Raw genomic sequence first — 25,233 nt, 5'->3', positions numbered from 1 at the left:
TATCACATTATTAAGGCTGGTTCTTGGCAAAGCGCCTGTGCCATGAGAGACCACGAGTTTGCGCAGCCTTCCAGCTAACCGAGCCACGGGTACAGAGCTGTAACCATGGAAACAGCCGAGGTTATGAAGAGGGTGAAACAGAGATGGCTGAAGATGGGTGATTGAATTTGCACAGGCCACTTGGAGGAGGAGTTCCTTGGAGAGGGAGAGAGCGAGAGAGAGAGAGAAAGAGAAAGAGAAAGAGAGAGAGAGAGAGAGAGAGAGAGAGATCGATCGTTGAGCGCCACAAACGCACAGATACGCCTTCCTCCACCCTACACAGTGGGACTGGGACGGCTGAAGGAAAACAGATTATCTCACACAAACCCTCAGGTGCTTTCTAAAGAATCCACTTCTCTTTTTTCCACCAACCCACCCTCCTCCCACTCTCTCTGTATCCCTCTCTTCTCCAGGATCGTCACTATTGTTCCCTTCATGGTACCTGTTGACTGAAGCCTCCTTTCAAGGCCAACAAATCAGGCGGGGGTTAAGGCACCTGTGTAAACCGCCCAGCCAATGACAGGTGTCCCTCAGAGGCAGAAGGCTGAACAATGCTGGAGGAACACCCAGGCATCTCTCCTCCTCCCTGTTCCTTTTCATGTGGGGCCAGACTCCTTGCTTAACTAGCTCTCTGCCCTTTCCCTTGACAAAAGCACCACACCATTATGTCTGCTGTTTTGTTTATTCGGCCATTAAAAGACAGGAGGTTGCAGTCGCGATACTGTTTGTGTACAAACAGGTCGCTGTTGTCGTGGTCTGGACTGAAAGGTGTGCAAGGTCCATTTAATCTCTTCACAGGCAGCATAGGGATTTTTTTTTTTTTTTTTTTTTACATAGACAATGGCACCTGCCTTTTGTATCTATCGCCCGATACAGATGGGATCCTGTCATGTGATGCGACTTAACCTGTCAGTAGGCAAGAGCATCCATTTTTCAGCCAATTGTAAAGCTAGAAATTAGAGGGCCTTGTGATTGTTAGCTCCTCATTTGTGGTCATGTGAAGACCCTAAAGTGTGACCCAGCGATGGAGGGGGGTCAGGTATGATGGAGATTAGTGACAGCTGCTGTGTTGTGTCAACACAAAACAGAAAGAGGCCTGTCAGAGTAGGCTTTCCTCCCTGGGAATCAGTGATTACTCACAACCTGGTGCAGGTCACTCTAACTAACTCTCCTCATGCTCCACCAAACGGAAGTGTTCAGTGTCTGCTAAGAATGAGTATGACTGCAGACACAAACTGAGGGCAGGAGGGAGGCAAAGACAGAAGAGAGGAGGGAGGGCTTTCTGACTCCAGAGGCAGTTCAGGTGGAGACACTGTCTGTTACTCATGCTCAGGGCTTTCCCCTGCTTTTGAAAGATGCCGCCTCCTCCTATTGGCCGAGCCTGGAAAATGAACAATGCACAGCAGCATGAAGTATTACTGACGTGTTATAATAGCACAGGCTTAATGGTGCTTATTACTCACTTTTATGTTGCTTGTGAAGTAATGTTCATAAAGCCTCTTGAATTGGCCAAGAAAGTATAATATTCCACAATATTACTAGACTATTATTAGACGATTATAGCTTAGCTTTATGGCTCTAAAGTGCCCGTTTACATTGTATTTTAGAGATCAATCAACAGCCTGCATGAATAAGAGTTGCAACTTCAAGTGTTTTAAATAGATTGCGTATGTATAATAAAGATATATCTGTAACAACACCTCAAAACACATTCCATAGAAAGTAACCACAACGTTCTTGAAAGCTACAAAATCAAAGGCTGTATCGTGTTTCATCTTCATACATTAGGGATTTAGGCATTTACAGCTTCATGACTTTATGAGTGTTATTTTAGGCAAATTATAGCCATCAAACCATCAAATGTTCAAAGATGCAGAGCTGCAGGCCTGCTGCTGGAGAAGGAATTCCCTTTAAGTGGTGATTACTGAAGAGCGGAGGTTTCCCTCAAAGACGCTGGCCGCGCTCTGGCAACACTCAAACACTAGAAGAGGGGGAGATGACGAAGACGTTAAAAAGTAGAGAAGAACATGAGTGACGGGAGAAGGAAAGTGGTTGATAAAGACATGCTGAATCTGAAGAGACACCTGCTAAATAACCATGTGCTGATTTAAATCAACACAAAGACGTTGAGAGGGTGGTGGTTTTAATTGGATTAGAGAAGGAGAAAGAAAGTGTACTGGTCCTGAGATCTTTTAGAACTGCTTACAGGATGTGGCAGCAGAGGTCCTAAGGCCAGAGCTGGTGGCTTTAGGCCCTGTAGTAATTACTTTTTCTCCGCAGACCACAGAGGCGGCACAACGGCCTGGAGCGGGGCGCGGCATGGCCTTTAGATAAAGCAACCACTGGTTCTAAATCATATGTGGTCAAAACTCTGCATTCACCCCTTCAGACCTTAACTTTAGCCAAATACATGATAGCTGAATGAGACAGGTTGATGATGTGTGCCGACATTAAATGAGACCTCAAACATCAGAAGAAAAGTGGAAAAAGTTCACATGGACACAAATCAGAATCAGAAAGATTTATTTCCAGGCAAGTAGCACTTACTAGGAATTTGTCTTGGTTGAAGGTGCATTCATAAAAACAATAATATAAAATAAACAAACAATAAATACAGAAACAAATAACACGTACATACATATATACAGTACAGACATACATACACAAGTGACACAATGGACATGATGATAAAGGAAAGCTACGAGCAACTGCTGCTGTAAAGATGCCAGTCCTCACTGCTAAGCCATTCAGATTTGGATCTAAAAAGAATGCATTCCTAAAATACATTGCATTCCTCTGCTTACAATACATTAGTCTTGCTGCTATAGTCACGTTTTGGATTAGCCTACTTTTCTGCTAATCGCACTATGGGGCAGAAAAAGAGCACAGAGATATTTTTGCTAAAACCGTAGCAGTTACATTTAATTACTTTTTAAATGACTCGAGTACTGTAAATAATAGGTAGCTCATTCAAAAAAATCTTTTAAGTGATACAGTAAGCATCGAGTGAAACCATCTAAGATTTTATGCATGAATTTGAACAAACATGCAGCAGCTTGCCATTTATGTTCAGAGAAAATATTCAATGGATTGTTGTGATCTAGAATTTTAGGCTCTATCATTCTGTTAGCTTAGTAAACATCAGCAAATCTACAGTTAAGGTTAAGGTTGAGGTTCAATTTATTCACACAAGTTAAAAGACAAGTACAATCATAAGCATAATGCAGATATGTGAAATGGGACACCCTGGCAAGCTATTTAAAGCTTGTCTAAAGGGGCCCAGACACTAGCAAATAATACACATTATAAATACAATCATATTGTTTGGATAAAAAAGTAAACATGTGTTATACAATAACATTTACAACCTACACGAAAAGAAAAAGTGAAGTCCAGTGTACGCAGCTTCTTACTACGTGGGATGGTTTCCTACTTGGGCACAAAGGTGATTTTACGTAAGTGCAACACTTGAATCAAAATGCGATGATAGTTAGCAACTCGTTTGGTTAATGCCGATCAAAAATGAGGTTGATAAGAGCGGTAGGAGTGAACCAAATCAATTAATTTTTAGCAGATATGGGCTGTACAACCACAACAATGAGCTGAAAGATGATAAAAGGCTTTGTGGGAAGTTTGACTATTGGGTGATAATTCTATGCAGGTTCGTCACTATGAGCGACTACTGCTACATTACACATAGTCATTTGATCTGTTGTTAAAGGTCCCATGGCATGAAAATTTCACTTTATGCGGTTTTTTAAACATTAATATGCATTCCCCCGGCCTGCTTATGGTCCACCAGTGGCTAGAAATGGCGATAGGTGTAAACCGAGCCCTGGGTATCCTGCTCTGCCTCTGAGAAAATGAAAGCTCATATGGGCCGATCTGGAATCTTGCTCCTTATGAGGTCATAAGGAGCAAGGTTACCTCCCCTTTCACTGCTTTGCCCTCCAAGAGAATTTGGCCCACCCATGAGAGAGAGACATCATGGCTTTCAAACGAGCAAAGTGGCAGTTGGTCAAGGCCACCCCCCCACCCTCCACCTTGCCCCCCCCCTCTCCTCCTCAATAGCTATAGACACACAAATGGCACATCCTAAGGAAAGCTCGTTGTGGGACTGGCTCTAATGGCTGTAATTCTGCACCAAGGCTGAATTTCGGGAAAGACTTCAGATACAGTATTAGGGGACCACTAAGATCTATATAAAAGCATCCAAAGAGCACCATGTCATGGGACCTTTAATACAAGTATTGATCACAGCCACTTTAATATTTGAAACCATGTTGGGGGCTTTAATCCTACTGTAAGTTGTAAAGACCTACACATAGTTTGAATAAAGATTCTTGATAATATGTAGAAGAAACTGTTCAAGATACTGTGAAAAGCAACGTTTTAGCAAACTATCATGTCTATATCCTATCCTATCCTATCCTAGTAGTTGACTGGTTATTTTATGATTTTTACTCAATGGTAGCGTGATCTGCAGTACAAGTGGAAGAGTGTCTGAGAGAAGCGGGTTGTATTGACAGCATTAATGGGTGGCACGTGATGGCTGTTGAAGTAAGTGAGGTGAAGGATTCCTAGAATACTTACAGAACATGTTAACATACACACCCTGTACACACAGTTACTGAATGGGTGGAGGTGTCAGCTGAGGGGGCTTACTCACATGAGGTTGGTCCCCTGGATTTAACCCCAGCATTGGTTTTGCTCTTTGACTTCACACTGAAAACAACTTCAAAACCTGCTTCAGAGTGTCCTCCCCTTCTCCCCAGGATATAAACCCAGCATGTGTTTCACACTTTGCTATCAGACTTCACTTAACTGATCAATCAACAGCTAATGAAATTGGGAAGAGTGTGGCGGCAAAATGAAGGAAAACAACAGGAAAGAGGAAGAGTACCTCGCTACGTTTGGGCCTCGCATCCACACCACTCCGGCATTTCCGAGCCCCTAAAGCAGAACATTGGAAACACTGCTGACCCCTTTTAAGTTTGACTGCCAGAAACGGAGACCTTTGTAACCGACGATGCAGGTCAGTTAGTCTTATCGATTAGGTAGGCTAACATACCTTTCAGTAACACTTCCACCTCCAAACAAAATCCCTGGTCTTAATTTTCGCCATTGTTGTTCTTTCTCCAAAGTATTTTCTGTATTTTCAACTTATACATCCGCAGAGAGAGTAACATTAGCCAGTCTGCTTCCTGTTTAGATTGGCAGGCGCATGCCCAGTGTATGCGAATGGTCATGTGATATGTGTTGTCAGACAATATGTTACTATGTATCGATAACAGAATGAATGAGAAAACATGAGAGCTCAGCTCACACTTATACCTAGATTGACTTGCTCAGGAAATCCCTCTTTTTCTTTCATCCAATAGAGGTAACATTGACTTTTTATGCAAAATGTGCCACTGGCAAACCATGTGCTTACACATGGGCCATCCGGATGCATACAGCATTAAGATCCTGCATTCATTCTCCCCTTTTTCAGTCTATCATCAGCAAGGGCAGCCACGAAAAAAACAAAACTAATTCATGTTTAGATTTGGTTCACTAAAATTCTGTGGTTTGGAATCCAGAGGCGTGAAAATTGAGTGCGTACTAACATCCAAATATATATATTTTTTAATCGCCAAATTGGGCTTGCCTCATTGGTGTGTATCAATATCATTAGGCAACAGTCCCCCCAAATTTAAATAGCAGAGTTGCTAAGATATCCCCATTCCTCCCCCAACAGACAGAGACCGGAGCCCGAGCAGCTGAAGTCATTAAAACTGGAGACACAAACACACTCTGCTTGCCCGGTCCTTTCCTCCTCCCTGAGATGGCTTATCTTTCTAACACCTACACACACAAACACACCCTCACATAAGCATATACACATAAACCCACAGAGGCTTGCAGAGGCACCCAAACTACAAGCTGCTGGACATAATCAACAAACTTCCACACCCACCCGTGCCCCCAGCTTTCCTGAGCACAGCTTATTTATTTGCTTACACCATGATGTATGAATCCAACAGCAGCAGGCAAATAAGGGGCTGTGTGTGTTATATGGCTAATGGGTCTTAAAAGGATGACATGATAATATATATTTTCAATATACCAACAGAAAAGAAAATTATATAAAATTAAAAAGAACAGGTAGGGGAGGCAACAAGGGTGTCATGCTGGAAAATTATTTCATATATAAATATAACTAATAGATAAAGAAACAAGGTGTAGCACTTAGCGTTGGCATTGGACGTAAATCGTGAGGTGCAACATCATCCAATATGGCAATAAATCCAAAAGGACACTGGGCTGCACAAAACTGATCCTGCTAAACGTTGAAATGAAAGAATTAACACGTTTTAACAATAAATGTTGCAAAATTGTACAATAAAAACATAATTATTATATGATCCATATTATTCATAATTGATATGATTGATGGTAGCCAATTCTAGCGTGCACATCAAACTAAAAACTGGGATTGTATGTGAAAGTTATATTAGATGAAATGATAGCTTGATGTTCGCTTCAGTTGATTTGAGCAACAAGGTGGGGTTTTGTCTGCCAGGCAAAAAAAGACAAAAGATGGAATTCAATAGAGAGAACTGGAGGGATGTCACATGCTAAGTCAGACACATATCAGGCGGGATGAGGAATTCATGCTCTGAAGGAAAACATGAACACAACATGCTCCTCTTGTTCACCACCACACATAGCCAAGGAAACAGATACACACTGAACTTTTCAGCTTAAATGAAACCACAACAGAAGCTTAGGCTAATAGGGCCATATTAGCAACAAGGCCATGGTTGATATTTCAGGATATGGGCGTCAGCTGAGTCTGACAGATAATGGGAAATGTCTAAGCTCAACCTGGGGGGGGAGGTGACTGGGTATAAAACATCTGCCGGGTTTGGAGTTGGTGTCACGGTTGGGAAATGGCCGTTAAGTCTACCCTATGGAGTCCCCAAAAACCAAACACTGGTCTCACCCAAGCCCTGCCATGACCTCTGTTAGCACGTGCCTCTTCTTACAACCCCTGGGGGTCAAAGGGCACTGGGCAAAAGGACGCTTTTACTCTGAGTCTCTGAGCATTTGCGTTTCTTATCATTAATGGGAATGGGATGTGGGGGTGAGGGGTTAAAGAGTGAGGGGCACAGAGGTTCCGAGAACACTCTCCCTGATTTTTGGACGAATGTCCGGACGCCCACAGAGACACACAGAGCAAGTGTGTGACAGAAAGAAAGACACCAAGAGATGAAGAGGAATCCGTCATTTTAATGGTCACTTTTATGACCTGAGAGAGTTGGGTGGCAGCCAGACTGCCCCATCACAGGCCACAGTCCAGCAGACACCAGACAGATGCATTAGTGTGTGAGCTTTATTGTCCCGAAGTGAACGACAGATGTATCTTTCTTCAGTCGTCCTCACCACAGCGGATTGGATTTAAGTGATTGCTGGGTGGGGCAGTAGTAGCCTAAGGCTTAGAGAAGTGAGCTTGTGACAGAAAGGTCAAAAGGGAATGATCTCCTTTCACTCGTTTTCTCTGCTATTGTGCAGTTCCGTCAGAGACACATCAAGGAACTGACCACGTATAGCAAGCTATACAGTTAGAGTTAGAAGAAAAGGTTCTGCTCTCTGATGGAGCTCTCAAAGAATCTGAATCTGATTCTGCTGGAGAACTTATACCCTCTTAATAAACTTATAAATTAACAAATCTATGATAAATTACAAAAAAATATAGCAACTAAAGTGCAATCACAACGGTAGAAAATTCACAACGCTTCATTGTTGAAATTGGTAACAAAACATTGCACCATAGTTGCAGAATTCGTCCAAAATGGACTTCTATTTTTATATGTATGCCTATTTACCTCTGACTTGTTATCAAAGAACCAGAAATTTTAAAACAATAGCTTTTGCCTTTTGTGTAGCCTTAGCGCTCCACAACCACAGGTCATCTAACAGTACTTATGCAGAAAATTAACAGGACTTTTACTTCCACAACCCTGGACAGCTCCATCACTTTCCACCCTTTTTGTCAAAAGCCCACAAACCCCCTTCATAAAAAAAAATCTGTAATAAGTCCTAATGCAATAACAGCACGACAGCATACCTCTATCAAGGTTCAAGCATGCGCTGTGAAGAAAAGAGAAGGTTCTTTTTTTAAAGGGAGAAGTGGGTGGGCACTAAGAGGCTGAGCTTTTTGGGGAATTAACAAGCTTATCGGGGGGCAATTCTGTGCAAACAAGCAATAGAACAACTCCTGAGGAGCTGAGGGAGTGAAAGGCTGTCGGCAGCATGTCCAATGGGACTTAGCAGGGAGATCCCCTTCTCTTTACAACAAACCTGGACAGATCTGCAGGAATGACCAGACTAAATGTGAATGCTTAGAGTATGTTGCTCTATTCATTTGGAGCTTCCTGGAGAATTTGTTATTGTATAGCTACCAAGTAACTGGGGTCTCCTTGGATAAAACCTATGCCTGCTGAATGTACAGCCTCGATTTGTACCTCAGCTTCTACACATAAATTATAAAAACTATTTTAATTAGTTATAACTATTTAGTTTTTAATTATAAAAACCTCACATAGCCTGGTGTATAATGTCATTGCTAGTCTGACAACCAAAAAAGAAACTACTGGATGGATTGCCATGAAATTTGGTACAGATGTTCATGTTCCCCTGAGGATGAATTGTGATGACACTGGTGATCCCCTGACTTTTGAGCCATCCCAATACACCTGCAGGACAATGGCATTCCCATCAACTTCAGCTGTGCTTTGTGTTTGGTGCTAATTTACAATTGCTAATGTCCTGAACTAAATTTTGAACAGTAAATATTGTACCTGCTAAACATTAACATCTTAATGTCATTGTGACTATGTTAGCATTTAGCTCAAAGCACCGCTGTGAAGAAGAATGAATCTCTTGCAGACCAAAATGTACCAGTATCACAGCTAAGCCTGTTCTCATGAACCATTCGTTCAAAAAGCTACGAAAAGTTAAGCACTGTAATTTGTAAGCATTCCACCTTTCTATTGCTGTATGCACCACATTGACGGCCGTTGTATAAGAACGCGGCTGGCCGCGTAGGGAGGTGGTAGGGGAGGATGGGTGGGCCTTAACACACAGGACTTTCAAGACAAGGAGTGGAGTTCGCTTCCCGTGGAAAACAGAGTTTCACCCAGTAAATGCGTGTTCCTTGGGAGTGTTTTAATCCAAACCACGATCTTTTCCTAATCTTAACTAGTTGTTTTGGTGCCTAATCGTAACTTTCTTCGTGGAAAAATGCTCATATTTTGTTGACCACATTTAACCATAACCTCCACCGAAACGAGCGGCAGCTTGCGGTGCTCTGTACACGCTCAAAGTCACCAATGTTTGGCTAAACACATCTTCTAACTGCTGCTGATACGGCCGAGCAAAGCTCTGTGGCGGCTTAACCAACTAGCAACTCGGCATCATGGAGCTCGTAGCCATACATTTTCGTACGATATCATACGGACCCGTTCATGAGAATGCGTTGCACAGTTCACAGTAAACCTCTATAAGCAGACGATAGTTGCAACACCAATGACATCTCACCAGAAGTTCTACCATCCAATCAGCCAACAGCCCAGGGTCATGAAATAGTTATACTGTACAGAGATGTTAGAAGTGAGCTATATAATTAAATTTATCAAGATAAATCTAATAATTCATTCTGTCATATAAATTCTTATTTTCTAGCTTTAACAAGACTCAGACTAAGTTTTACGATGACGCCATGCTGCAAATAGAACAAATTGCATCTAAGTTTGCTGGTAGAAATCACTTTGGCTGAATCATGGAAAAAACAAGAGAAAAATCTCTCTCTGGTTTCCTCCCCCCTTACCTGAGCTAGCCAGAGGGGCCAGTGAGCAACAGATTAGCAGTGCTTTGGGGAGCGGGCTGCTGTAGCGTGCTGTAATGCAGACTGTCAGTACGACACAGTTGGGGGGCTACACAATGCCTCCTTGTTCAGACTGGCCCTTCTGTGCCCCACCTCTCTACCTCCCTCTGTCCCTCTCGCTCTCTGCCTCTAGGGGTTTAATCAAACCATAAAGACTAACGGTGTTCAAAATGCTCTTTTTCCCCATACTGAAGAAAGCATGAGGTGATACGGGAAGAGACGATTGAAGGATGGAGAATAAAACGGATAAAAAGGAAGACAGATCAAGGTGAACATGTTGACTCCTAAACCAAACATAAATCAGCTCCCAGAAAACAGAGAGAAAGACAGAAAAAAGATGAGAGGGGAGGAGGAGGGGCATCAAAGCATGGTTGACATTCTCTGAGATGCAGGAGCAGAAAAGGTGTGTGCGCTGGTTTTGTGAGTGTGTCGTTGAGTGCATAATTCAACAGCCAGCACATTAGTGGGGTGGACATGAGGAGATAATTGCGAGTGCACACACCCACCAGTCTCTTTCTCAACACTTGTTTCTGTTTATCTACAGCTCAGTTTCATCCTTTAACTGGTTGGTGCAGCCCTTTGTCCTTGCAGCAGCAGGTATGATTGCTTATCTGATTCTTTTGCTCATGAAGTGAACACTATACAGTCTCTGTTCAAAACATGACAAATGAACCTGCATTTTTAATTAACTACACAATTGATGCCTAAACAGAGATGGCAAAGATGTGATAGCTCGCTAAACTGCAGCTGCGTGCAACAACGCCGGGGTGTCACTCAGGAATCTCCTTCACACGTTTCACTGTGTTTTCTTTGGGGCTTCTTTTACACCTCCCCCATGCAAGAGAGGGCAAGTGCAAACACACACCTGCAATGTCTTCGTATACATCTTTGCAGTTAAATGTTTTAGGAATTAAACCTCCTCTTCTCTCCCCAATAACAGTTATTACTATACATTTGGGTGGTTTTAGGGATTGACAAAAATCTATGCTAAATAATGATTATCATATTTAGGGCTGACTGGTTCCTGCTGATTATAAGCTTTGATTAAGACATCCAGCCTTATACAGCTGGAAGTTAGACTCCTACACAGCCTACGTAGGTAATTTTCAATGTAGTCTGGGTTTAATTTGGGAGTTTTACCCCAGAATCAGGTACTGTATGACACAGACACTGTTTGAAAAAAGTGACACCTACTCTCACTCAGATTATAGTGATTTCTTACAGCCAATGTAAGCCCTCAGTCAACACCCTAATAACACCGCATTACAGTGTTGTATATTTCTGAGACAGTACGCTGCCTCACACACGCAGTTTATTTGATTCAGTCTTTTTGTTCTGGACCAGTCTTTGACTTATTCTTTTTTTTTTTTTTACAACAATGAACTAAGAGCATCCTGCTTCATCAGCACTACATGAACCCACATGGGGAGAAAAAGGATAAAAAAAAGAGGCGCCTTGTACTGTAATATTATCGGGGGATAAATTACTGTGTGGGCACTAAGTGTCACTCACTACACAGTGTATGATACAAGCACAACACACCTCTGTTTTAATTTCTTTTCACTTTCTCTGAGGCCAACATTTTCAGGTGGTATTGGATACGGTGTTTGGTTCACAACAGCTTTTACAGCAGCCCAAACGTTGAGACTTGACACTTCTTTTACACAGAAAAAATAATTTTCTGCAATAACTTTTTTTTTCTCATATTTCTGTCCACCTGATACACCATTTTGACAGTTTGGAGTTTGTTTTCTAAGTGTTTGACCGAGGAAGGGGACCAGGAAGAGGGTATACCTCAACCTTTTAAAGCTTAAAGTCTTATATTGAAAAAAACATTAATTGTGAAACTGTAACTACTGTCAGGTTTAAAAGTAACATTACCTGAAGAAGCCAAAAACCTTCCAACAGCGACAGAAGTTTTGTAAACTGGACTCGGAAAAGGCTTTTGACCTCCTAGAGTGGAACTACTTGTGGCAAGTAATGGAGAGGCTTGGTTTGGGAGCCAAATTCATTGACATGGTATGTACTTTATATGCGAAACTCACAGCCATAGTCTCAACCAATGGCCTGCATTCACAGCCATTCCCCATCGCGCGGGGCTCGAGACAGGGATGCCTGCTATCTCCCATGCTATTTGCGATCTCTCTTGAACCGTTAGCCCAGACCATAAGGCAAAATAAAATACGTAATGTCCAGATTATATCCAATAGCAAGTCAATATTGTTATTTGCAGATGATATTTTGCTGTAATTCTTAAAATATTTAATGAATTTGGCTCAATCTCCGGCTAAAAAATTAATTGGAATAAATCTAATCTTCTTCTGTTGAACAACAGACAGGTGACAGCAGCTATTAGTGACACAATACCAACCCAAAGCAAAATTACATATTTGGGCATCACCATTCACGCATCGCTACAGCGAGTTGTCCAGGACATCTATGAATCTATACTAAGTAGTGTTCAAAGGGATCTAGCTAATTGGTCTCTACCTTGCAACGTACCGCAAGAGCCTTTCAGCTACGGGCCCTCAGAGTGTGGATGGACCCCTCATCTACAGTCCCATGGAGAGAAAAAGAGCAAAACCTCACTGGAAGTCTAAGACTGCAAGACCTTGCCTCCACAGGTGGGTTTCCAAAAAAGTGTATGTTAGCCTATGGCCCTATTATCACCAACACACTAACTTTAAACAGGTGGAGGAGCAACTTTGCTACACCAATAAGTGGCATTTGAACACCCCAATTTGGCACAACATACACTTAATGTCTGGTAACAAACCTTTTGTTTATAACCAGTGGAGTGACAGAGGTATTTATACTCTAGACCAGTTATTCAATGATGACGGTATGTTAAGTTTTGAGGACTTGAGAGCTAGCTTTGAGGTCCCTAGGACATCCTTCTTCCCTTATCATCGCTTAAGATCAGCCCTAAAATGTTATGGAGTACCATGGGGGAACAGTCTTGAGATGCACCCAATCATTAAATGGCTTGTTGATTCTCCTGTGATTAGAAGATTAGTGTCCAGGATTTATGCTAAACTGATGAAGTATCCGTAGGAGAACTCCCAATAGTAAAGAAATGGGAACAAGAGCTGAGCTCGGAGGGGAACATAATTAATTGGGAGAAAGTTTGGGACAACATTTCCCACTGTTCCAAGAACCCAAATTACCAGCAGATCCACTTCAACATATGCCATAGGACATATTGGACGCTTTAGAAGAGATACGTCTCTAAAGCCATTCCTACGCCCTATTGCACATTCTGCCAACCTGAACGAACTGGAACTTTACTGCACATGGTCTGGGAGTGTGAACAGGTGCATGAGTTTTGGAATAAAACAACATCAATAATATCTAATGTGATAGGATGTCAAATTCCTACTGACCCGATTGTTTTGTTACTTAATGACGACTCTAAATTACACCTACTTGGGAGACAGAAGAAAATTTGGCTAGCCGGATCAACTGCGACCAAAAAAATGATAGCTCAGTGCTGGCTCAATGAAAGCTCCTTAGCACCACACAGAATTACTAGTTAACAAACTGGAAATGCTCAAAGACAAAACTTTTACTGATTGCAAAACAGCTTGCCAGACAAGTGCATTTCTGTTCTTTTTGTGGTACCAGGACAGCACTGACATACCGGGACTTAATTTAGTGTAATATTGCCCCAACAGCAGCCAAATCATTTAATAAGCATTACCTCAGTCAGGATGTGCTCTCTTCCCACAAATATCTTGGCAACGATACAAAAACATATTTTGATTGGTGCACATTGGCTTATATGCCAGGACTTGACTCAGTTGACACAAAGCTCGCCTTTAAGGCTACGTCTACTATGAAGACATTTTCACATTAATCTTGTCAACACTTTTGTATTCTAAGCTTTGATCCTTTTATTCTGGAATTTCCTTCAGCGCACTGTTGTTGCAGTAAAAAAAAGCAGGTAATCTGATTAATTAAAAAAAAAACAAGTTCAAGATGTATAATATACTTTTTGGTCAGTAAAGCTATGACTTTAAAGCATCCTTGTTTATTGCAGTGTGAGGTGGGATCATTTCATTTCCTCATGCTGAAGGGGAGCAAAGGGGAAGAGTTGTTTCCTGTTGTAAACACCCATCTCTCATCACCAACACCACATTGTTGCTTTATGTGCGTGTTTGTTTATGTACTTATTGTATCCAGGGGGTGGAACTTACACAGTAGGTTATGTCTGTCATCGCTATCATGTGGTGCCAGACTTCCGCTTTAAATTACAAAAAAAACACATACCCACTGTATGGCAACCACTGTGCCATAATGCATTTATGGCACAGATGTTACAGGAGCACACAGAAGTTATCTAGGATTACATAGTTTCTTTTACTTATTAGATTGTGGTTGCAAGAGAAGTCTTATTAGTTATATATAAAACCAGCATTGCTCAGGTATTAATGCTACATGTCCCACAACACAGATAAATGGCTGGATATAATGTTTCACTTCTCAGAGATACATTTTTAGCATTCTAGATGCAGACCTCTCTGTGATACCTCGGTCTCAATTACCTCTCGGTTTAAATAACTTTCTGTCTGTTGGTTTCTTATAGCTGGTTCTCTTTAAGATCAAATAGATTTATCTCACACTAATACATTTCTTATTCAATCTTTTTTGTTGGTAAAGAGCAACTGTAATGTCACTCTCTGAGTTTTAGATCTTAACTGTTAAGTTATCTATACATTTTGTCACTGAAAGCAACACCTACATGGATTTAATAAGGGATTTGAAAGGATTTAGGATTTCTACATGTGATAAGCGGATTCTTAACTAGTCTCAGATTTGATAAACCATTATCAAACCCTGACCAAATCCTTCTGCAACTTGTCTCATGTCTACAAAGAATTTTGCTGGATTTAACTAATTAAATCAATACAGGTTTATGGTATAAACCTGACAAAACTTGCATGGTGCTTCAAACATTTTATATATTCAGTATGTGGCAAAACAATACACAATATAAAAGAATTCCCTCCCTCGTTGACACCCAACAATTCTGTGTTTTGATAGCGTCACGCAATGAATCAAAATTTCTTGACATTTCACTCCCTTGGGAACCTCGTTAACAGAGACTACTCTTTCAATTGCAGCAGCACCCCTGCTCTATTCAGAAAGAAAGCAGCCTTATGCCAGGCCCTCGTTGTCCGCTGAGCCGCCTGCCTCCACCGCAGTAGACAAAACAAGCGGGAGGCAGGATTTGTTTAGACAGAGCTCACCTGGCGCACACAGAAACAGTGATCAGTGGTGGTGGGGAAAGAAGGTTGATAAGTGTGTGAGTGGGGGGAAGGGAAGGGGCTAAGAGAGGAGAGCATGGGGTTCAGTGTGCTACCCTTATCCAGGGCCACTCAGAAATCAGAACAGATTAAGAGTTGAGGGGCTTAAGTAGTGCTCAGTAATAGGTGGAGGGGTGTGGGTAGCCTAATCCAGGACTAAGACATGTAGGGTAATAGCATAGGTGGATTTGTGTGTCTGTGTGTGTTGGCTGCACTTTCAAGCAACAGAGCAATCAGCTGATCTGTCACGTAGGAAGGATCGAGCTCCCAAGTCTTTTTCACATCACATAAGATGAAGCGGGCAGTACATTTATTTTATTGATACATTGTAGGGCTATAATTAATATAACGATTCTGTTTTTCCATTAATTGATTAATCGTTTGGTCTATAAAATTATTGTTATATGACGATTACCTAGATCCAAAAGTGACATATTCATATTTCTTGTTTTGTCCAACCAGCAGTCTAAAAAAAATTAGAAAATATAGCAAATCCTCACATTTGAGAAGCCGAAACACTACAGCATCTATAGCTAAGAAAGATTGGGTTTCTTGGCCATAAGTAAACATGGGAACACAGATGTGGCTGTAGAGACTCTGACCAAAGACCAACCACATCTAAAGAACAAATGATGCCCTTTCTTTAGACTGTAAAGCTTTTCACTGTAGAATAAAGAAAAGGTGGAAGTGATAATTATGTTGCTCATAATTTCATTTATAACAATTATCCGTCGCTGGGAACAAATTACTTTACTGCACTCCTGGCTGTTTTAACTGTGCTCTATTAAATTAAAGTGTGTTTTAATTGTTCAAATCTTATCATCAAAACTGAAGGAAGTAAGGAGATCTAGAGGCAAAACATCAAAACAAATTGAACCAACACAACTTAACAGCCCCACTTTAAGTTGTCTAAGCAACTTCATTCTCTGAACTGAATTTAAATTCATGACCAAAAAAAAAAAAACAGAGTTGTGTTGACTTTCTTTCTACCTTTCCTGACAGTGGTCAACATGTGTGATGAGGTTTGACAGGGGGGAACAAAGAGCAAGATGGATGATAACTCCCCCCTAACCACACACTCACAGTTACTATGGGTTGACCTCAGCTGACCCCTTGGCCCCTCAACAGCCTCACATCCCATTGACTGGGGTTAAATAGGGTTTTGCCTACAGGGTTTTATGACAGAGAAAGAGAAGAAAAGTTAACAACCGATTCTAAAATGTTCTACGGTTAAAAGGAACATACAATACATCCGTGCTTTGTAAGTAACTCGCAGAGGAAAGGCCCAGTTGTAGCAAATGCTAGATTCCTGTTATTGTTTCAGCCTTTTTTTCCCCCCAAACAGTCCGGCATTCATCGCTTCCCCTTACCTTCACAACTGTGTTTACAAAAATTATCATCTGTAGGACACAGACAAGCAGAAATAACAGCCAGTACTTACAGTAGCACTACCTCAGGTACTAGACACACCTGCCTAAAGGCACTGAGAACAAATTTAATTTGCAGTTATAGATGTAAATTAGGTTACAATTAAGACTGTGACTACCAATTATTTTCATTATCGATGAATCTGCAGATTATTATCTTATCTGTAAAATGTCAAGAAATAGTGAAAATAGTACCCATTGCACTATTACTGTCTTAATGAATATACCTGTATTCACCCTTTGTCTGAAACGCTCCATTTTAACACCTTTTTCTCTTTAAGCTTCTTTTGAAGCATGTAAGATTCTGCCATGTGTTTGTGTTGCTGTGAGGTCTGTGTTTGCACAAAAAGGCAAAAAAGAAGCATGACATTCATTTCTGGTAATTGTTTGCTGCTAGCTGTCTGATAAAGAACAGTTACATAACAAGCTTGTTACGTGAATAAGCCTGAGAAAAATACATACAGGACAGGAGACGATAAGGTTGTATTGTCCCAAAAAAGTATTGATAACTTGTAAAACATAGAGCATTAACCCAGCTAGCTTGCTAAATTAGCCTGGGGGCTCTTGCGTGTTGCACGGCTCGCTCCACACCTCTAATTAGTCGTTGCTGTATAATAGAAGATGATAACAGGGTGAGAGACAGAATGAAATCACCCACCAACATACAGTAGTTTGTTTCCATGATGAAATATGAAACTGCCACTACTCCAGTTGTCAACAAACGATGCACAGACACAGCATGAACTAAAAAAAAGCATGTGATTGAATTAAAATAATCTTGTACTACCATAAACGTTCCTTTGGAAATCAACAGTTGGCTCCGCAGATTCCCTGATGTGACCAGATTGTCCACCATCACTGATCCGACCATCTGACTGAGGTCTGAGTGATAGATGTTAGATCTACCACTGCTGGCAGCACCTGTCAATCAAAGCACTACTCTCAGTCTCCAGGGAGACTCCAGCTGATCAAGAATTTAAGGACTGAGGTATTTCTTTGTCCCCGAGGTATTCTGAGCCCCCCGCCCCCTTCTCATTTCATTCACTGGGGATGCTTGGTAAGAATTTCTGTAAAGGCATGTTGCACAGAGTCCCTGATGGGCAAAGAAGCATCTGCTTTCTCAACACTGGCGTCCCTTCAAAACTGATCTCAGGTCCATGTAAAGCAAAGGAAGATCACGGAATGACAGCAGTGGTTCCTCCTCACCCCCCCGGAGCAAAGTTATCAATGAGCCACTGAAAAGTCCAGAACTTTTCAGAACAGAGCTGACATTTTAACTCCTGCCTATGACATAGTATTTGCATAATCATGTCTAAGTTGAGGTATTGGTAAACCTGCTCCAAGCAGAGGAAACCTTGAATCAGCAGGTCTAACAGTTTCCCCTTCTTGCTTAATTAGCAGCCATTTGATCAATCATTTTATTTATGACAAAACCAGCAACCACTGACACATGCATGGCAATTACAGAAATGTAACCTTGTTAACGGCCTTCACTACACCATGATCTTTAGCAGCTCATTAGGCTACATGCACACACACAATCATACACAGAGAGGGCATGTTACATACATCTGCTCTTTAGCACATTTTCCCCACAGTGCTATTAGCCTGCTCATTTCCAACCATTAGACCCATTAGAGGCCAATTAACACCGATACAAAGCTCCCTTCCTGTTTTATGGCACTGTAAACAAAACCTGCAGGCTTGCCCTGGGCCCAGCAAAGCTCAATAGCCTTTAATGCAACACAAAATAACTCATTAGTTTAGTAATATGCTGCCTTTTCATAGCAGACATAAAAGCCTACAGATTCCGTCACACCGGATTGCACATAAACCTGAGGTAATTGGCAGGTCCCAAGGGCACTGATAGCCTATGACTTGCATTGGCTTTACCTTTCAAACTGATTCTATATGAAGCATAAAAAAAATGCTCTGTAGTTTGCTTTCTTCTCGTGAGCTGTAAATCTGCAGTGGGACAGCACTCCTAGACAATAGTTCCCATCTAGTAACACATTAACCACATGATCCCATTTAACTCAACTATGCTGTACTGGTAACCAACCCTTAAGCCCTACAGCCAGGTGGCTGTAGTAAAGGATAACCTGTTGTTTGAAGTGTCTTACGTGGGTCACAATTGGCCTAAAAGATAAGCACAACACGGGTCTTTTCCGCATGTTTAAGTTGTGTTCTACTTCGTGAATCAAAACATTTAAGTGTGCATGCTGCAGCACGCCAGAGGCACGGGGTCGTCCTGAGAGGAGAAGTTCCTGCGACACACACTCAAATCACTGCTCGTAGTTGTTTTGAAAGTCGTGCTCAACGGTTAAGGCACGCGTACCTTATCCGACTGATATTTCATCTCATTAGAATCCAAATAGTTTAATTCTCAAGAGCCAAATATAGGATGAGGCTTGACAACACACGCAGAGTAAAATAAGTGCTGCTGGTCATCTTAACATGCTGTTGTATCGTTGCTTTTTAGAGCTTGGAAAACAGTTTTTACACAACGTTTATCTACAAAACACGAACACAACATAAGAATTCCCAACCTGAAAAGTCTGAAGAGCCCTTGGTGAGATCGCAGAGGACGCTCAGACACGTTATTCCCAACAGGAGCGCATAAGTGACGGCTGAGAGAGTCCCATCTGAGAAGAACATCCTTGAAGCCTCAACGTTTTTGAGTTTCTCTGTAGCATCAGAAAGTCCAGCAGCTGCATTGGGTTTCAGGTTGTGCGTCGCGTGCGGGAGATGTGCGGTCCCATGTCTCTATTCCTCCCTCATCCTCCCAGCACACTGCTGCTGTGAGACTGAGGTTCCTCTGGGCTGGAGCAGTGCCCTGCTCGCTCAGTGCATTTTCTAACTGCGTGTTGTGGAGGCAGCCCACCTGGAGGACCGCCGCTCCCCTTCATGGTCTCAAAGACCCAGAGTTCCCTACCCGACACATATGCCACAATCCAGCCATTTTGTCCACCAATGAGTAGGCTACTTTTACTTTTGGCAATTTATGTACACGCTGTCATTATTACTTTTGTGCTTCTAAGTAAAATTATGGACGTAGGACTTTTCTTGTAGGCCTAATGGAGTTTATTTATACTGATATTGCTACTCAATTCATTTGTTTTGTGTGAAATAAAGGTTAAAAGCAGTAAACCGTAAACTCGCTGGAATAATCTATAAACGCAGAAAAAAAAAAAACATAAATTCGACTCTCCCTGTGTTAATGTAGCATGTATCCTACATTATAAATAAATGCAATCGTTATGCATGAGCCTACCGTTAAGAAAATACGGTAGGTAAGCTATTGGTATATTGCTTAGTTTTTTATAATTTTTTTTTTAAAGTATTTAGGTGATATTCTTATTTTTTCTAGTTCTTAAATTAAGAGCAGTTGTGCACTTCAAATAGGACCAAATGAGATTATGTATAACCGACGAGACAGTTGCGCCATCGTGTGGACAATATACTGTATTGCAGATTCGAACATTTCGCGTTTCAATAACATTTGCCCTACACAGCTTCCGTACAAGTTCCCATGCGACAACAGAAGGTCAGACATGGCAGCCTGTGCGAAAGGGATCGACAAATTTATGTTTTCACTGAGGTTATTACGAAACCTCCGGCTCAAAAATGAACGTAAGTAGCTGAACATGCTCTCTTTTCGCCGTCAGGCTTTGAAAGTGTGTAATGTTAGTACCCGTAACGTTAATGTACATCCACGAACTATGAGCTAAAGTTGCTAATGGTAGACTGTTAGCTAGCGACTTTTCAACCTAATAGCGACCATCTATTAAAAAAAATAAATAAATTACTCATTTGTTGTCTAATTTTCTTGTAATTTTTTAGGGTCCATATCCACATCCGTGTGTCGTCTTGCTCCTAACAGCGAAGAGCCACCAAAATTCACCCCTCCATCTAAACCTGTCATCATAGACAAAACACAAAGTGTGGCATCTCTGCGCAAGTATGTTTTGATCTCCCTCTGACAGTCCCAGATACACACACTAACGCTGCGTACTGTGGAAAGTATGGCTTTTAAAGTGCTTTGTCTCCCTCTCAGGTTTCTGAGCCCAGAGTTCATCCCTCCCAGACAGAGAACAGATCCTTTAAAATTCTCCATTGAGAGGAAAGACATGATACGCAGGAGGAAAGTGCTCAACATTCCCGAATTCTACGTTGGTAAGAAACCAGTTTAATTGACAGGTACATTCCCACTGTGAGGTGACGGTTGCAAGAGTATCAAAACAATTTATATACAATATATCTTATCCTCAAACGTGGAGAAAGTCATTGACACTTTTGACTTCATCCAAGTTAAATTACTGCAATTAGATCCAGTATGTCTGACACTGTACCTAGTTTATCCAGCTGTCCCGCTTCAAGAGAGGAGGCCAGATTACGCTAATCATGGCTACTATTCCCTGCTCGCCTGTCAATTCAAGAATAGATTTTAAGATTTTACCTTCAAGGTTTGTGTCATATCAACCCCATGTGATCCAAGCTGCAGTCTGAGATCCTCTGCAGGGCCTTTTAAGCAGTTCCCACATTTCACCTTGTCAAAAAGGGTGACTGGACCTTTGCTGTCTGGGCCTCTCAGTTATGGAACTTCCTGCCTCAGGATCTCAGACACGCAAAGCAGTGTCCTCGTTTAATTCCCTCCTCAAAACCTCATTGGCAATCTCCTATAGTTTTCAATAATTGTGTTGTTCTTTTTTACTTTAGCGCAATGCTATCTTTGTTTTTGCAAATATAAATTGTTTTAAAAAAAAAGTATTATGCTTGTAATGTATTGCAATTCATTTAAAAGGTGTACATTATTTTGATTTGTGTTAAGGAAGCATCCTGGGAGTAACCATGGCCGACTCTAATGCCAGCGGGAAAACTAACCGCTTTGTTGGCATCTGTATCCAGAGGGGTGGAAAGGGTCTGGGAGCCACATTTGTCCTGAGGAATATCATTGATAACCAAGGTGAGGTTTATTTATTTTCTGTGTAAGCACTGGTCTAACAAAAAGGCCTACTGAAATGTCACACGGACTGTGGCATGAGGGAGCCAGCTTTGCACACGGTGCACTCCGCCTCCCACTTGTCCGGTCTCGACCGTAGTGATGTGCGGATCGATTCTAAAGTATCGATATTTACGATCCCAACGTCTCCTGCTCTAGTATCGATTCTCTTATAAAAAGATCGATATTTAAACTCAGTAATTTGGAGTGAGTGTTTATGTTGTCAAAAGTAACTTGTTGTCACCAGAAAAGTCTAATTATATTCGGTCAGGGCAAGGAACTACTTCTCCTTCCGCCGGTCAGTTGTGTGTGCACTGCGGCTCTGTGACGGAGACGGCCGCTGCAGCAGCCCTTCTTTAATTTCACGCTACGAAGAAGACTGCAGTCTGCACAGGAGTGTGTGGAAAGACAGTGAAATACAGTGGTAACACTACAAACCTCGCTAAACATCTGAGTCAAAAGAGTGAATATGATGATATAATATAGCGTCAGTCTGAGGAGGAGGTCCAAGAGGAGAAGACGCAAGGTGCTAGGGCATGACATACTTCAATCAGTGAGTCATTTGGCAGCAGCGGCAGAAGTTATCCAGGTACAGGGAGATAGCGTGATAGGCGTTATCACTGACTGTGGGAAAGTTATTCACGCTTTAGTTTTTTAATGTTCAAGAGTTCCCCGGAATCCCAGCATTCGTACAACAAGCTAACAGAAAGCAGTTTGTTCTGAGATTTTCTTTATAATTAAATAATATGAGAGTAGTTTATTGTCTTGTCATTATGCAGCTATAATTTGGAATTGGTAAGCCTAAAGCCTACTTTTTTACTTTACTTTAAACTAGTTGTCACATCACACTACAAATAAAATACGTAAAAAGTATTGGTATTGGTATCGGCAATACCAGCCTGGGTATTACTTGGTATCGGATCGAATAGGAATTAAGTGGTATCGCACATCACTACTTGACCGGGACGGTACGTGGGAATTTTTTTTTGCTGTTCAACTGTGACGCTGCACTAGTCTTGTTTTATGGTTGTGCGCATGCTCCACGCAGAGCTTTCGCCGTAGGCTATGTAAGTGGCCTGATGTTTATACTTGTGCGCTGGTGTGTGCGTCGAGCCGGCATGTGCATTTGTGTGGGGAGAGGGTGATAGAGCGAGTGAGAGAGTGAAGGCGAGCGAGTACGACTCTAGAGTCGTAGTGAGAGAAACAAAGTGTCTCCCCTGTGATTTCTGACCACGGTGGGAAATCTTCGGCAGGAAACGCTTTGGCATTTTGTGTGCAATGCTGCTCCGCTGTCTGCCCTGGTCCCTGTGTATGTACGCGTCGCAGAGCCGCCCACAAGGCAGCGTCTCGGGAATTACGTCGCACAACAAAGTACCGTAGTATTGTGTGCAAAGCGCCAGTCAATTTAAGTACAAACTTAATGGTCCCATGAAAAACAGTGAAAACCGGACACAGACCCCCCCACTAGTTCAATCAACCCAGGGTTTCCCAATCCAGCGACGTGCGCATTCACATAAAAGAAGTGGCGTTTGTAGAGCACGACCAATCGCGAACATCTACCAGAGACGCATATTTTGTACACAAGAAGAGCAAACTATAATTCTACATAAATATGAAGAACACAGACACAGTTTTACAAGCAAAACGCAATACAGTCACTGCTTCCTAAAACGGGAAGGAAAGCTGGCAAAGAAAATAGCAGACGCTGTTATGCGTAAATCACAACGCTTATCAATATCACTTCCCCATCAGTCAGGCACAAGATTTGACCATAATTACACTTGTGCTTTCTATAAACTGTCGTTGCTTTAGCCTATTATTTCAGTTGCAACCCTGGCAGTGGTAAGCGATCGTGAGAGCAAATAAAAAAAAATATAAAAACATAATTCAAACCGATGTGCGCATTGGCAACACACGGCTCAGGAAGCCGACAAATAGCCTATACGTAATTCCCTCCGCTGAAAATCTATATCTTTCATAAAAATACCCATCAGGGAGCTCCACCTGATCTTCTAAGAACGGTGACGCCGTTATCAATCGAGTATTGATTGGTCGGTAGGCAGTGCTTTTACACCGATTGATCTCTAATCTCCAATATAACCTGCTCCCGACCAGGTTAGGTGTTGAGCATAAATTATCCCCACGATTTAACCCGGTAACAAGCGATCCACCGTCGTGATACACAAAACCCTGGGTTGAACCTGAAGTTACCTTGTTAACGCCAAATCCTGCTTCGTAGTACAGGCCTCACGTGTCCTTCAGCTGGTTTAAATGATGTGTTTCTTCAGGCGTGGAGATCTGCTACGAGCTGTACAGCCCTCGTATCCAGAAAATTGACGTGCTGAAGCTGGAGAAGAGGCTGGATGACAACCTGATGTATCTGAGAGACGCTATGCCTGAGTACAGCACTGTGGACCCGGACATGAAGCCTGTGCCCTTCTCCCCCACTGGAGAGGTGTCTGTCAACAAGGTGAGGGAGCTTCAAGGTGGAACCTAGTTTTTAGCAAAGAGCTGGATTAAATGGGGCTTCTCCAGACTCATCCGTTACAACTTAATATTGTTAAAGCAATTTTTATCAAAAATAAATGATGATAAAATGAGCGTTCAATGGGTGGTTTGATATAAAAAAAAAAAAAAAAAAGATTACAGCATATTGGCATTGTCTATTTACCAGATCAAAGTAAGGATGCGCCCCAAGCCATGGTCCAAACGCTGGGAACGACCCAAGTTCAACATCCAGGGCATCCGCTTTGACCTGTCCCTGACCCCAGAGCAGATGGAACACGCCCAGAAGTGGGCACAGCCTTGGCAGGAGTACGACATGCTGAAGGAGTACGACACGTCCAAACTGGAGGGGCAGATCCTCAGTGAGGTCCAGCAGGAGATGAGCAAGTGAGGAAGATCCTCCTAAAATGCATATGCTCTTCAGTTTTACCATCAACAGACTTTTGGGGAATGGGAAAAGACTGGAATATGCGGTTTGCATGGATGTGGAACATTCTGCTCAGCTGGATTAAGTTAGTTCAGGTGGTTTATTCCAGCCACACCAGCGTGTATACGGAGGAAACTGGTGTTCTGTAGTCTTGTCAATCTGCTGTACAGTAAGTTTTCAATGTCACTGGCCTTAGTTATAACATCCATTACGCAGTTTCTATAATAAAAGCTATTAAACCTGACAAAAGTTTTGAATTACATTTTGTTTGAAACATTTGTGTTTCTGTTTTGACTGTCTAGCTTGTTGCATGCCTGTTATTGGAGTAATGGAGTCTTGACACTAGGTGGTGCTATTCTTCTATATATGTTGCATCCATCAACTTGCCTAACCAAGCCTGTTGTGTCCATATACTGTCTATGGTTGTGTTTGACAGCATTTTGAGGGGTATGCTGTCATGCTAAATAAACAGTGTATTATTTTAGCTAAACAAATAAAGAGTTGTTCCAAAAAAGCAGGTTTAAAACCTGAAAGAAAAACAATTATACATTCACATTTTCCAGATTTGAGGGGCTTCTTGGTTAAAATTCGTAAAG

General features: G+C 41.9%; 2 protein-coding genes across 2 annotated transcripts in view; one reads left to right on the top strand and one right to left on the bottom strand.

Annotated features, from left to right (window-relative positions):
• The window catches only part of eva1aa (eva-1 homolog A, regulator of programmed cell death a), an 86,215-nt gene extending 66,472 nt beyond the window's left edge, over positions 1-19,743 (bottom strand). The window contains exon 1 of the mRNA XM_028604715.1: positions 19,253-19,743. Within this exon, the coding sequence (XP_028460516.1) occupies positions 19,253-19,361 (109 nt within the window). The 5' untranslated portion in view covers positions 19,362-19,743. The remainder of the gene's footprint in view (positions 1-19,252) is intronic.
• A 475-nt stretch (positions 19,744-20,218) lies between these two features.
• Positions 20,219-24,907, top strand: mrpl19 (mitochondrial ribosomal protein L19). Its single transcript, XM_028604720.1, has 6 exons — positions 20,219-20,336; positions 20,547-20,664; positions 20,761-20,879; positions 21,535-21,669; positions 23,994-24,175; positions 24,380-24,907. The coding sequence occupies exons 1-6, from the start codon at positions 20,258-20,260 to the stop codon at positions 24,599-24,601; spliced, it is 855 nt and encodes a 284-aa protein (XP_028460521.1). The 5' UTR covers positions 20,219-20,257; the 3' UTR covers positions 24,602-24,907.
• Positions 24,908-25,233: the final 326 nt, after the last annotated feature.

This window comes from Perca flavescens, chromosome 18 (assembly GCF_004354835.1).
Source record: "Perca flavescens isolate YP-PL-M2 chromosome 18, PFLA_1.0, whole genome shotgun sequence".
NCBI lineage: Eukaryota > Metazoa > Chordata > Actinopteri > Perciformes > Percidae > Perca > Perca flavescens.
Note: the sequence above shows the minus strand (reverse complement) of the source record. Positions and strands in the feature narration are given on the sequence as shown.

Coding starts and splice junctions, on each gene's coding strand:
- mrpl19 (XM_028604720.1), top strand. CDS start 20,258: ATGGCAGCCTGTGCGAAAGGGATCGACAAATTTATGTTTTCACTGAGG. Junction 20,337..20,546: donor CCTCCGGCTCAAAAATGAAC/GTAAGTAGCTGA, acceptor GTAATTTTTTAG/GGTCCATATCCACATCCGTG. Junction 20,880..21,534: donor CATTCCCGAATTCTACGTTG/GTAAGAAACCAG, acceptor ATTTGTGTTAAG/GAAGCATCCTGGGAGTAACC.